The sequence below is a fragment of the Carlito syrichta genome, unplaced genomic scaffold (assembly GCF_000164805.1).
Source record: "Carlito syrichta isolate Samal-C Ts95f unplaced genomic scaffold, Tarsius_syrichta-2.0.1 Scaffold317479, whole genome shotgun sequence".
NCBI lineage: Eukaryota > Metazoa > Chordata > Mammalia > Primates > Tarsiidae > Carlito > Carlito syrichta.
Genome location: NW_007261575.1, coordinates 385,740 through 400,916, shown reverse-complemented (window position 1 = coordinate 400,916; position 15,177 = coordinate 385,740). Strand labels below are relative to the sequence as shown.

General features: G+C 40.4%; 1 protein-coding gene across 1 annotated transcript in view; it reads right to left on the bottom strand.

Annotated features, from left to right (window-relative positions):
* The window catches only part of MYOM1 (myomesin 1), a 146,811-nt gene that overhangs the window by 14,016 nt on the left and 117,618 nt on the right, over nucleotides 1-15,177 (bottom strand). The window contains exons 24-29 of the mRNA XM_008074759.2: nucleotides 13,599-13,705; nucleotides 13,428-13,472; nucleotides 7,308-7,444; nucleotides 4,009-4,153; nucleotides 3,203-3,262; nucleotides 2,591-2,658 (exon numbers count right to left, since the gene is read on the bottom strand). Coding sequence (XP_008072950.2) covers nucleotides 2,591-2,658; nucleotides 3,203-3,262; nucleotides 4,009-4,153; nucleotides 7,308-7,444; nucleotides 13,428-13,472; nucleotides 13,599-13,705 — 562 coding nt within the window. The remainder of the gene's footprint in view (nucleotides 1-2,590; nucleotides 2,659-3,202; nucleotides 3,263-4,008; nucleotides 4,154-7,307; nucleotides 7,445-13,427; nucleotides 13,473-13,598; nucleotides 13,706-15,177) is intronic.

The window sequence follows — 15,177 nt, the reverse complement described above, 5'->3', positions numbered from 1 at the left end:
AAAAAAAAAAAAAAAAAAAAAAAAAAATATATATATATATATATATATGTGGAGGGAAGGCATAGATTAATACATTCATTACTCAGCAATCTTGAGGGAACTCATTTCGATGCTAATCCACACATTACCTCACATCACACTTTTCAAATGGACTAAACAACATCTTAGGGTTAAAGGGATCTTGAGCTTTATCTACAGTGTTTGAATTTTTTACAAAGGAGAATATAGTCATGCATTTCTTGTGTAATTCAAATTGTATGAAAAAAACTTCATACAATTCAAGAAAACAATCTCAAAACCCCACTGAAAAATTGGTGAAATGTACATACAATTCTCCAATAAGGAAATACAACTACAAAACCAAGAGATGAAGAAATGTTAACGTTTTCCATAAATAAGAATATGGCTGGTCACAGTGACCCACAGCTGTAATCTCAGTACTTTGGGAGGCTGAAGTGGGAGGATCACTGGAGCCCAGGGGTTCAAGACCAGCCTAGGCAATACAGTGAGACCTCGTGTCTACAGAAAATCAAAAAATTAGCTAGGCGTGGCAGCACGTGAATTTAGTCTCAGCTAATCAGGAGGCTGAGGCAGAAGGATCGCCTGAGCCCAGGAGGGTGAGGCTGCAGTAAGCCATGATCATAAGCCAGCCTGGGTGACAGAATCAAACCTCGATTCAAAAAACAAGAAAATTTGCAAGTTTTAGAGTCTAGAAAAAAAAATTCAGCTAATAAATAGACATGGGAACCAACACAGTCACTGTAGTGAATCCAGCACACATAATCGTTTTTTATGACTCTGCAAACTGGCTCCTGAATTAAAGAAAGAGTGTTCCTACGTGACATTGCTTATGACATGAACAACCCCGACTGAAGAGCTGCACCTGAACTGGAGGGACTAGAAATGGGTTCCACAGCTCTGGGCTTTGCTGAGGACTCCAGATCTTGAAATCTGGATGCAACCCTTGCAGGTTCTAGAGCCTCTGCTTGAGGAGTTATTACAAGCGGTGTCGGATCCTCGGGGCATGAGGGTTTTCTGGAAGCCAGGGGAACTCCTTCCTGTACCTGTCCAGTACGGATCTCGTCTCCATGCTCCTGAGCTTCCTTTCCTTGTGGCAAAGGGAATCACTCCACGGGTGAACTGTAGGAGAGGACTACCCAGCACTGCCTCACAGGCAAGATGGGGTTCCTCCAATGTTCTTTTGAGTGGGCAGTGCCAAGTGGGGTCCATAATAGTCTCGTGGGTCTGACGTTTAGCTGGGCATACTCCATGAACTATACTGCAACATGTACATTTACATAAATTGCTACAATAATGGGACAAAAAGTCATGAGAGGACAAAACAAGGTTCATTCTACCTTGACTGAGAAGTGGGAAACCTTCCACAGATGCCCAAACTGGGTCTGAGAAAGGATTTTGTCAGAGAAGCTGAAAAAAGGCGACCATCCCAGGCACTGGAACAGCAGCACAAGTGTGACTGTCCACAGCCTATTTCTGGGCTCCCCTTGGTTGCTCAAAATCTAGGTAAGGGGCTGATTCTCCTGAGGAGAGCCTTTGCAACGGGACACCAGAGCTCACCTCCCACAGGGCCACAGCACGGAAGGTAGAGGGGTGCGTGGGCTTCTGGGAAACAGATCATTTAAGGGCCATGTGGATGAGAAAGTGAGTGGGGGCAACAGGGCAGGGGGCAGCTAGGATGAAAGGGAGAGAGGGGAGGGTGTTAGTTACTGCCTGAGAAAGACTTTCTAAAGCAGCTTTGCCATTTCTTGTGAGGTTAAAACCTAGCATTGTTTTTTCTTATACATATTTCTGGTAGATTGTTGTTTCTTTGAATTTATCAGTTTTGGCAGAGACAGGCGCACTTGGGTTCTGGCTTTTATAATAAGAATTGCCAAATCCATGGCAAACACCATACCCACACTTCTGCTCTTGATTCCCGTCTGCCATAATGGCCTTCATGGTCCAAGCTCATCCAACAGTTTCTTACCCCAAAATATTTCTGATGACTCACTCAGCTAAACACCACATGCTAAGGTACGAAATAGTTTAGAATGCTGTTGAAAATTTTCTTTTCTAAATCTTCCTAAAGGCCTGATAAGACAATTGGCTGTGAGCTGCCAACTCTTTACCAAAACCTCTCCCTCAAGGCAGCACAGTGGTTCATAACCAGTGGCACAGCTGGGGAACTCTCAGAGGGACTGTGAGCCAGCCTCACCATTTACACCAGAAGGCCCACGGAGAAACATTTGACTAACGTGGTTCTGGAATAGATCTATAACTCAAAATGCAGATTTGGTCTATGACAAAACCAATGTGAGAGTCTTCTGAGATTACTTATGAAACGAGTCTGTGTTTTTATTAGCTAGGTCATGGGTAGTAAATAGTTATCTTGCCTTCTCAAATTTGTATGTTGTCTTATTTAAAATATTTCTTACCAATAAATGGTTATGGTAGCAGTCAACAGTAAGAATGCATCACTTACCATTTTGGCTCAAATGAAGAAGATAAAAAATTGATTTTCCTCTTCTTCACATTCTATTTTATCTTTATTTCCCTTGAGTCAAACATTAAAAATGTATCTATCTCTTACCTTGCATTTCAAGAGAACATTACATTCACCAGTCACTTCCCAGCTCAAATACTCAGCAAAATGAGGACCTATAAAATTTTAATGACATCAGCAATTACTCTTTTTATCATGAATGCAAGACCAAGGCTTATTCTTAAATCCTAAGGCGATTTACATCTGAAGTCAAATTTTTAAAATTTAAGATTTGGGCTGGGCATGGTGGCTCATGGCTGTAATCCCAGCACTTTGGGAGGCTGAGGTGAAAGAATCATTTGAGGCTAGGGGTTGAGACTAGCCTGGGCAACATATGGAGACCCCATCTCTAAAAATATTTAACTGAAAAATTTTGGGCAACCCTCTCAGGTCCCCTCCCACTGTGGAAGCTTTTCTGTCCTCTCAATAAATTCTGCTTTCTAAAAAACAAAAAAAAATTCTTTTAGCAATTCCAGATTTAGTTTTTAAATATTTTTAATGGCTACATATTTAACAATAAATATTTTCTTTTTTTAATTTATCAGGTATTATTAACATAATTGATAATATGTATTTTAATTTTTTATGAAAATGATCTTAGGGCCTTTTGTACAAATATCCTAATGGAAGTTTTTCTCTCTACCCACTGTCTATTTTTACCTTGCTTCCTGATCCATTCTTGCCGCTGGAATTCAGCTTCTTTCTGGAGCTTTCTGAAAACTAAAAATTGAAAAACAAGGAGGTGTGAAATTGAGTTGAGCAGTATAAATGCACATGCCTGCTGCTGTGCTAAGTGATTTATATTCATTATTATAACATTCACACATTGTGACAACCCTGCTCGCTTTTTATCTTTACAGATGAAGAAATAAGCTAAAAAGGTTAAATAATTTGTCCAAGGTCATAAAGCTAGGCAATAGTGAAATAGTACTGAATGTTGCAGACATAGAGGTCTGGCAGCCTTTCCATTGCTTTGTAAATGCCACATTTTAAATCTTGGTGCTTTTTATGGCAGCTGTCTCACTACAATCAAGTTATAATGCATGATTAATAGATGTGGCATGCACTACTTGTGCATATTTTTTTCCTCAGTGTAAGTAATTTAAAGTAAATACACACTGTAAAACAAAGCATCATGGTTTGTTTTTGAGACACATATACTGTCCTGATTGTATTGCAATTCCCTCCCTGGAGAATTTTAGTAATAAATACTTGTCTACGTATGAGACTATTTAAGTGCAGTCTTGCCTATGGGTTGGGGATAAATTTGATATTCTTTTAAATTCACTTTCACTTCTATGAAATAAAATACTATGTAAAGCATTAACTGAAAATTGTATTTTGAACATAAAATTCAGTTAAGAAACAATTCCTACTACCTCTCACATGACCACTTCTGTGTCAGGGGGTATTTGGATTGAAGGAAATATCAAAGTCTTCCAGTCAATGTTCCGCAGAATTCTTACCATCTCCAATGAGAACAATGGTAGAATGGTTAGTTGCTTTCCCATCGTGAAGCTCGAAAGTGTACGTTCCCTCATCCTCATCCTGTAGCTTTTCCATGAACATTTCAATGATGCCAGTGTTTCGGTCAATATGCATTTTGTATTTCTTCAACGTGAAAAGAGAAAAACAGACATCAGTGAGGTAGATCTTTTACTTTAATGACAATAAGTGATAAAATGAAAATAATCCCCCCCCAAGGATCATTTTAATAGCATTTCTTGACAACTGAATAGACCCTTTAAAATCTTGTACCCAGGAAAAGGGAACTACATGGACTCTATGACCTAAATAAAGTTTTGTTATCCCAAGTCACAAAATGTTGTCAAAAGGTTGTTTTTAGATTTCCATTGTACCTTCCAGATTACATTATTTTTAATTAGTAGAATAATGTAAAACTGTGTATGAGGGAAGTCTCAGGTTCATTCATTGCTATATTCTTAGCATCTGGCATATGTGTGGCATATAGTAGGCTATTAATAAATATCTGCTGAATTAATAAGTGAATAAAAATTCATCTAAAGCATTTGAAATCTATTTGCTCTTCATGGGAATTGGAATAGCCCTGCTGGCTGGACATGGTGGTTCACGCCTGTAATCCCAGCACTTTGGGAGGCCAAGGTGGGAAGATTGCTTGAGCTCAGGAGTTTGAGACCAGCCTAGACAACATAGCAAGACCTCGTACCCACAAAAAAAAAAATTAGCCTGGTGTGGTGGTATGTGCCTGTAGTCCTATCTACTCGGAAGACTGAGGTGGGAGGATTGCTTTAGCTCAGGAGATCAAGGCTGCAGTGAGTTGTTTATGCCACTACACTCTGGCCTGGGTGACAAAAAAAAAAAAAGAAAAAGAAAGAAAGAAACAACCCTACTTTATCACATTGTTTAAGCAACTTTTTTTCAGAGTATACAGATAAATCTTAGTCCCTGGGCATGCAATCACACATTTCATAGTAGATTTGAATTGATGACTTTTTGTTATAAACCGTCCCAGAATGAAGGCTCAGGTCTCAGACCAATGATGTGGTACAATTCATGCTCTAAAGTTCCCCCTGGAGGAAGCCAGTCTCTAAATGAGACCACGTTTTTGCTTAGCTTTCCCCCACCCCATCCTGTTTCCTGCATTCCCTTTTCTCTGGAGAGCATCCTTCAACCTCAAACCCAATAAATGTTGAAAGAGTTGAATGAAAAAACTCTATTTCAGACTCTTTTGCTAGGGAACCTGACCTAAGACAGTAGGTGTACGCACACGTGGCAACATACATGCATACTTGAACACACGAAGGGGAGTGTATCTTCATGTACGTGTGTGTGAATGTGGGGGCAGGGAGTGATGCCAACAATCTCTTCTGACCAGGTGGTGATCGTAGCAGTGGTTAAGAACATTTTGAAAATAGGGAGGAGCTGGGCGCAGTGGCTCACGCCTGTAATCCCAGCACTTGGGTGGCTGAGGCGAGAGGATTGCCTAGGTAGTTCGAGATTAGCCTAGGTAGCATAGCGAGACTTTGTCTCTACAAAAAAATAATAAAAAATTAGACCGGATGGTGGCACATGCCTGTAGTTACAACCACTTAGGAGGCTGAGACGAGTGGACAGACTGAGCCGAGGAGGTCAAGGCTGTGATGAGCCATGATCATGCTACTGCACTCTAATCTGGGTGACAGAGTGAGACTCCAACTCAAAAAAAAAAAAAGTAAGGAGGAGATGGGCCAGAGTGGACACATTAGTGACTCGTTCTGGCCCTACAAAAAGTTACTACATGTATTGAAAAAGATTATATGACAGACTCTTCTACTACGTATGTTAATCATTTCCCCTTCACTAACAAATCCTCAAATATTTAAAAACTGTATCTCAATGAATGGGTTGCTCATAACAGCCACAAGCCACACCCTCCTTTCAGTTTCTCATTGACACCCAAGATAGCACAGGTGAGAGCCAGAGCCCTGTGAAACCCAGGTTGTTCAGTCCTACTGGGCACTGGCCCCATCTTGGGTCTACTGATGTCTGTGAGGAGGACAAATAAAGCTGAGCTGTTGTAACTGTGTCTATAAAAACTATTTTATGTTGAAAGCAAAATAAATAGTATTTTATACACATAAATACCTATGTAAATAAGGCACAAACAGACATACACACAGAGAGGCACAGAAAAAGTCCAAAAAGTATATATCAACATGTACATCACAAAGTTGCAAGAGGTCAGGTACAGTGACTCACACCTATAATCCCAGCAATTTGGGAGGCCAAAGGAGGAGGACTGCTTAAGCCCAGGAGTTTGAGACCAGGCTAGGCAACAAAGTGAAACCCCATCTCTAACAAAAATTTTAAAATTAGCCCGGTGTGGTGGTGCATGCTTATAGTCCCAGCTACTCGGGAGGTTGAGGGGGGAGGATGCTTGAGCCCTAAGTTGATTCTGTGGTGAGCCACTGCATTGCAGCCAGGGTGACAGAGTGAGACTCTGACTCAAAAAAAAAAAAAAAGACGAAGAAGAAGTTGCAAGAATATGTTATTTGTTCTTTCAGAGCTTTTAGCATGCTTTACAATAAGAATGTATTACATTTTTAACCAGAAAAGCAATGAAAGATATTTTTGCTGCATTTTTCAGAGTCACTGGACCAAGAGGCCTTTTCATCTCAGGCATTTCTGCTGTGAGTAGGGTGTGAATCAGGTGAGGACAGAAACTCCTCTGCCTTCCCAGAAGAGCTGCTCTATTTTGATCTTACATCTTGGTTTGCCTGAGACAGTTTTGGTTTATGACTGTTTATTTTATTTTTTAAAATTAGAAAATATAGTTTATTTAAAAACTAAATTAGAAGAGAGAGAGAGGGGAGATTCACCTCCACAAGGTAGGGAAGGGGTCCAAAGCTTAAGAAAACATGGCCTGGCCATAGCTTAAAGAGCACATGGCTACACCATAGCTTAGCAAGACAATGGCCACAATGACCTGGCAATGACCTATGACCGATTTTGTTTGTTTTGTTTTTTGTTTTTTTTGAAAGCAGGATTTATTGAGAGGACAGAAAAGTTCCCACAGTGGGAGGGGACCCGAAAGGGTTGCCCACCTATGACTGTTTATCATTGTTGTCCTTTTTTCTCAAAAATGTCCCAGTATTTTTGTTTCACAGTTTTTACTTGTGCGAGTGATTTAAACTCCCCACCCCCTGCCCAGTGGTTTTCATAACAACTTCTCTGCATCTTCATAAGGTTTCCACAGTGTATTCCACAATGATACGTTAAAAAATCTAGAAGGTGTAACACCTACCGGTCCTTCAAAAATTTCCTTCTCGTTAAATATGTAGTTGACTTTGGCGTTGCCAGACAGCTTCTCAGCCTGCATCCAAAACCGGACCTGTCCTTTCTCCAAAATTTCAACTGCCAACTCAGATTTAACTGGGACAACTACAAAAAATAAAAGTAACACATAGTGATTATACCGGTGACAATTATATTGACATTGGTTTTTTCCAACAAGTAAAAACATGGGCAGTGGAAACGGTGATTTCAAAGCCCAGAGGCAGTGAGAGCATGGGGCGGTGAGAGTGTTGTGGACTCAGAGGCAGAGCAGAAGACCGGGGCTGATCCTACGACTGTCACTGTGGGCAATTCGTTCACCTTCTCTGAATCACAGTCATCTCAACCGTAAAAATAAGGACGGTGAACTTACCTCTAGGGCACATCTAGCCAATATCTGTAACTCTCCTGTGGCTTTGGTTAGGTTTATGTAGGGGAATAACAAGGTGCCATGAAGAGTCTTGGGCAGGCCCCAGGAAAGCTGGCGTCTAGTCCAAGGTCTGCAAACAGTGTGGTGGGATTGGTGGGTATACTTAAAGCCCAGACTTCTTCATACAATGCCACCAAAAACTATTTATACCCCCTAAAGCTACTGAAATAAAGAAAAAAATCCAAGCAGTGTGATATTAAGCAGGTCACTTTGTGTCTCTGGGCCTTACTTGACTTGCCTGTAAATGAATGGAACTAAACTAAATGCCCTAATTAGCCAAGAGATTTTCCATTTTCCATTCTAGGGTTCCATATGTTAATTACTTCAAAATATTTAGAAAGGAGCTACATTTAATTTTTTCAAATGATTTAACTCACTTTGGGAGTTCATTCCAATGTTTTAAAAAATGAATTGAAAAAAATACTTTTGACTACCTATACAATATGAACGACATCTCTTAAAACCAGCTTTTCAATCCCTTGTAACTTGAAAATGCTTTCTAGAAAGGCTCTTCCAACCATGGTTCTATCAGCTGTGGCTCCAGGGTGTACTTTGTGGAAAAGCGTGACTGTCCTCACAGTTTAGTAGTCCTTTGCTTCCTGAGGGGAAATCATCACCCTTTACTTTCTCTAAACTGTTCTTAAAATTATCTCGAATGTTTAACATGTGCTATCATTTAAATCACAAGCTTTTCAAGCTCGTGTCAAATGTACATCCATAGTTCTTTGCATGTATCCTAAAACTACTCTTTTCAAGCTTCAAGGGATGCTTCCCTTTGCATTCTTTATATTCATTATAACATTCCATGATAGATTCGTTCCAACTCAGGACTAAGAGGAGGTTCAGGCATCACCTGCTGAAGGGGTACCATGATGGAGAGAGAGTGGCTTTTGAAGTTACACCAAGATCTTGAACAGTTACTCTCCTCCTTAAGCCTCGTGTTCCCCACCTGCTAACATGGATGTGCCATCAAGAAGAGTAAATATAGTAAGAGAACACATTAAGACACTGTGAATAAGGCCGGGCATGGGGACTCATGCCTGTAAGGCGGAAGGATCGCTTGAGCCCAAGAGTTTGAGACCAGCCCGGGCAACATAGCAAGACCTTGTTTCTATAAAAAATAATTTTAAAAATTAGCCGGGCATGAAGGCCCAGCCACTTGGAAGGATGATGTGGAATGCTTTCCTGGGATGAGCCTAGGAGGTTGAGAGGTTGAGGGGAGCCATGATTGTGCTATTGCACTCCAGCCTGGGTGACAGAGTGAGATTCTAACTAAAAAAATAAATAAATAAATACTGTGAAAAATGACCTGTGCTCAAGAAGGTTCATTCTCTTCCTCTCCTAATTTTACTGATGGAGAAACTGAACCCAGGAAAGAGTAGTAACATATCTGGGTAGTAGAGCTGAGATCAGGGTTACTCCCTCTATTCCGTATTCCTCTTGCTCCTGGCCATCCACTCTGAAGAACAGGGTGATTTTCCAGTTGAGTATAATGTCCAAGTGGACAGACCCCTGGGTGGTGAGGACAGAGGCCAGGCTGTCTCCCTACAGGACACTCATGTTTGCTCCAAGTAAGTCTGGAGGAGAGTGGAAAGCACAATCACTTCTAAAAATCTCTGGAGATCCCATTCTGGGGAACCTAATATACGAGTGAGAGTTACCTATAGGCCTGGAGTGGTGACAGTGGGGCAGGCAGGGATGGCAGGCCCTCCTGGATGCCTCCAGCTCCCTTACTGTTTACCTGAATCATAAGAACATTGTCTGGGGAACACTGGCCACCTTGAACTGCCACAGAGAGCACAGAGCAAACATGGCAGGTGCCTGCAGCCCATGTCATGGTTAGGGGAACAGTCTTCAGGGTCAGGTTTAACTGGCTGTGTACAACTGGTTTAGTTACTTAACCCCCCAGGGCCTCACGTTCTTTGCCTCTAAAATCAAACCACCACAATACCAACCCTTTCAAGGTCATTGTGGAATTCAAACAAGACATCCTGTTTAATTACACTATAAAGAGCCTGGTATATAATAAGTGCTCTATGAATGTTGGCTGTGAATGTTTTGGTAACTTTTTCTTCCTCCAGTTGCTTCATCAACACCCTATAACCACCAAATTTAGAATATGATATCTGGACAACTAAGAGGACATACTCACATATCTATATTTATGTATATGTGCTTATGTAGATCTGTATGGATATAGTATACATATACGAGTGAAAGAACAGTACCTACAAGTGAAGAGCTATTGTGCGGGATATTGACAGCATATCCTACCTCTTCCCCACAAAAATACCTTGAATTCTTGATGTAGGAACATATATTCACACTGCCTTTCCACACTGTAATTTAGTGTCAATGTTGGCAAAAATAGACTAAGTTATTTTCTATTTTTAACTTTAAACATTTTTCTTTTTCTCGCTCTAAATTTCCTTAGGCTCTTTTCTCTGGCAGTAATTTGCTCCAGCAAAATATCTTTTTTGCAGGTTTGGGGCATGAGTTGAGTGGTTTTCAAAAATTTTTTTAAAACAGTTTAACATAGGAGAAGTTACTGTGCAAAAGGTACAGGAACAAGATCCATTAAGACCTTACAAAATCTCAAGAAAATGGCTTCATTAACATGCCAGCATTTCCTAAGAGGAACTGGGTATGAATTAAACAATTAGATATGCTGCTTTGACCCTATCATCAGATCTCTGAAAATATTCATGTCTTGACCTCAATGGCTTTATAGTGGTAGGGAAAGGAAAGTACTGGAGCTGTAATATTTAGAATGCTGCTTCAGTGGGTGAATTTAAAAAAAAATAACAACAACTTCCTTGGGTTGGGAGATTCAACACTTGCATGTCAGACTAAAACACATTCACTGGGTCTCTAACCAAAGGATACCTGAATTTGCTGCCACCCTCTCTCCCAGCACCAACAATCAGAGGCCATGAGCTCATTGTAAATAATAGTGACATCAGGCAATGTTTACTGCCTTAAATAATTCTATTCTCAAGTCCATATGATCACACTGAACTCCAGGGAGGCTTGGTGGCTCAAGTTCAACAGTGACATACCATGTTCTCCCATCTCCACCCTTTAAGCTGAATGTAAATATTGGGAAAGCTGTGGCTTGCATACTTAATCAGTGTTTATTGCCTGACTAACTAGATCAGTAGGTGCTGCTGCTTCTCTCCATTTCTACCATGTCTGAGAGTAGAGAGTGCAACGCTTCTGTGGGGTTTGGAGGCCACTCTGCTCCAAGCAGCAGGTTCTAGGGTCACTGTTCTGTCTCAATTAATGTTTCTATTTTTTTCTGAAGAGTTCAAGAATCAAGCAATACCGCATTTTATTTTCTCTTACAGCATCTCTACATGGTAGGCACTATAAACTATTATGACAGTCATTTGTGGAAAATAAACTAAGGCACAGGGAAATGAAAGTGCATGGCCCAGGGTCACAGAGTGAGTCAAAAGACAGAACAGAGTCTAGGCCAAACCTCTCCCTTCCATACATTTTTCTGAAATTAACTTTTAAAGCTTCATTCATGATAAGACTTTTCCAGCTTTATGGTGGATAGACACGCAGTTGAGAAACAGCTGGCCTAATGCCACATGGCAGGTTGTTCCCTAGAATTCAGATGTCTATATTCTACAGCCACACCCCGTGGCACGCCACTCTGCTGCTTTGCTGACACAGTTGGTTCTAAGAACATTACAGGTGAGGCCAATAGTCACCAGCACTCAGCCTCACCATCAAACAAAGCATTGCAGATTTAACAGAAGGTAGGCAATTAGTTCTAGAGTGGTTTTGTATTTTGTTTTGTTTTGTTTTTATCAGAGGCCTTAACTTATGTAAAATAGTTCAATGTAAATGGTAATGATATCAGGCAATGTTTACTACCTTAATAATTCTATCTCAAGTCCATATGATCATGGAAGGATCCTCTTCCTAGAGAAATGCACACACACACATATATATACACACACAAAGTTTTGGCCACAGTCTGGGATAGGGGTGTAGCTTTCTGGATGCCAGAAGTTACTGTATTAATGAAAGAGATGTATTTTAGGTATTAAAATAGTCTTCAAAATTCCTGAGTTAAAGAGAGTGGGTGTGTGCTATCACTTTCTGTTTGTTTTCTGAAACCTCAGGGTATCACTTTCTGGATGCTTCATTACTTTGATCAACGAGTACTAACAGCAAAAGATCCTATCAGGCCAGTGGAACTTTCCGAGTGTCATTTCAGACTTCTTGCTCTTTTCTTAGGTGTCAACTGTGGAATTTAATCTTTTATTAGAAGGTGCCTTAATTGAAGGGTTTGTAGTAGCTCAAAGGAAATCCTCTGACCAAAGCATGTTTACCCTGTTTTCCAGGAGTTCAAAATGGTAGCTACTGTCTTCAGATTGTCTTTATTTAGAGGTAAAAGGGCCAGTCTTACTTAGAAAGAGATTAGATTGCCTAAAGACATATAAATGAGTATATTCAGGAAATATATATCTGATATATAGGCATAAAATAAAGAGCTTTACTCAGATGTTCACCTATGTAGTTTGATACTTCTCTATGTAATGGAGCACAGGATACATGAGGGGTACCCAAAAAAACCCGGAAGTATTTATTAAAAAATTGTGTATTTATTCTTACATGTTTAAACTTCAGTCACCTTCAAAGTATTCTCCATTTGATGTAATACACTTATTGAGCGGTTTTTTTCCACTGCTTAAAACAGTTTTGAACTCAATTTTGATGCTTTTTAGTGCTTCTGCCTTTTTTTTTTTTTTTTTTTTTTTTTGAGTTGGAGTCTCACTCTGTCGCCCAGACTGGAGTGCAGTGGTCGCTCCCGGCCACTGCAGCCTCGACCTGCTGGGCTCCGGCAATCCTTCCGCCTCAGCCTTCCAAGTAGCTGGAACTACAGGCGCGCGCTACCACACCTGGCTAATTTTTTAAATTTATTGTAGAGATGAGGTCTCGCCAAGTTGCCCAGGTGGGTCTCAAACCCGCGGGCTCAGGCAATCCACTCACCTCAGCATCCCAAAGGCGCGGGATTACAGGCTGAGCCACCCAGCACTTCTGCCGTTTTTTGTTTCACTTCTTCTACATGAACAAAATATTTCCCTCTGAGGACTATTTTCATCTTGGGAAACAAAAAAAAAAGTTCTCGGGGCGAAATTGGGTGAATAGGAAGGGTGGGGCACGGAGGTCGTGGTATTTTTGGTCAAAAACTGCTGAACACTCATCATGGTATGGGCAGGTGCACTTGTAAATCACCCATCATGAAATGGGCAAACACATTGAAAGAATCTCCCCCAAAAAATTCACTGAAGCCGAAGGCAGCCTGTCACAACAACACTGGCTAGTACACTGATGCCAACAGGTTCCTAGATCACTTACCTAGCAGGGAAGCCTGTACTACAAGGGGCCTGTCCTCTAAAAAATAATTCCATTTTATTTGTGTCCTCCCTTGTATTTTCTTTTAGTATCCTTGGTATCTCTGGAGAACAATGGCAAAGAAAAAAGCATGACTTTTAGAATGTGCATCTGTAGCTACTGATATATATTCTATTACATGTTCTCAAAAGCCTTTTTCTGAATCCCTTCAGAGCTGTCATCCGATCTATTCCAGAATCTGCCTCAAGTAAGACTGCTAAAATCTGTGAATATGTTGTGGACACTTACTTGGGAACTTATGTTCCTGGCTGAGAGCAAGTAAACGTTTCAATTCTGTAGGGAAAAAAAGGAAAACGATTAAAGCTTAAATGTCTAAATAAAAGTCACTTAAAAATAAGTAAGAATAATTCAGAAATTAAAGCAACATTAGGCTTGTGAATGAACTGATTTTAAATTTACCTTCCTCATCTATTAAGTAGCTTGATGCTATTCCATCAGTGTCTGTTACATCGCAAGAGTAAATGCCCACGTCATCCATCCCGAGGTCTTTGAAGGTAATTTTCGTCCTTCAGAACAAAATATTTTTCTTAGAAATGAGGTTGCGTGGGATCCATGAGCCTGTGTTTCCCCATCTCTGGGCATTTCCACATGTGACTTCTTTTATTTGGAACACTTCCTCTGATCTTGCTGAGCTAAAGCCTACCCATCCTTGGTGCCTCAGATTAAATGTCATTTCCTCTGGAAAGACTTTCCTGACCTCCTTCCAGGGGGTGATGGTGCTGATCCCACAGCACCATGTTACCTATCAGTACTCATCCCACAGGAAGTATTGAGCTGATCAGCCTTTGCTGGGGAGACTGAATTTTTTCCTCCATGGGACACAGCCTGCTGTTGGTAACTCGGGTGTCTTTGCTGTCATCCCCTTTATCTTCCTTTTCTGAATTTATCACACAGCATCTGTATCTGTACCACTGTATAATTACTGTGCCTTCAGACACCAATCTGCTTTATTTACTGTTGTATCCCTAGCACCCAGTACCTTGTCTGGCATGTAATATGTGGAAGAAATAAATGAATGACTCAGTGGTCTCATTCATTGTGTTTTCCAATATTTGCAAGTTATATTGCTAGTCAGTGTCTAAGATCAACCAATAATTGAAATGTGACATGCACAAAGCGGAAGGAAAATTTATAGTTTGTCCTTTCTAAGGTCAAATGTGATCTTTGAGCAGCAGCAGGTATCATAGCCAGTGAGTTTTATCCAAAGTGATATTAGTGCTAATTGAAAACTTTTCCCAATATTTGTTAATTTGCAGTATAGTTGGTATTGGCAATTTTTTGACAGTCTCTGCAGAGACTGAATATCTGGGGTGGGGGGGAGGAAGGGGCAAATGTGTTTTAGTTCAAGAATTTTACAGCACAGAAAAATGTCTTAATTATATTCAGAATTTTCTTGTCACTCTCCATTTCTGAGATATACTGGCCTTCGTTAGAATAGAAAAAATACTTAGAAATTCTTTGCTTTATCAAAAACAATCCAATATAGTTGACACTATGAAAATACAAAGCTTGATAAGCTTTTGCTATCAAGTTTTTGCTATAAAGCAAACTCAAAAGAAAACTCAAAACCTTGGAGCTGAAAGAAAGTAATACATCATGAAGCCACCCTCATTCTCTTCCCCCGCATTTTACAGAAAAAAAAGATCAAAGATCCATGACGTTAAATAGCTGCCCAAGGTTATCTAGCCAGCTCCTGGTAGAGCTGAGCCTACAACTCATCTGTCCTGGGCTTCCTATAGAGTCTGCTGTGCTATTTTGTAGCTCATGAGTGTTGGTGAAGAAAACAGAGAAGATCATCCTTAATCCATTCAATTTACCATGACTTGAATCAACAAGCAGCAAGTTCTTCCCAGCCTCCTCATCATTACTTGAAGATTTCAAAATTTCATAGGTAATGAGAATAACCTTTAAAGCGGACAGTTATGTCAATCAAGCTTTTTTCACATCATAAATGCAACTACATACGAGGAAGCGCTTT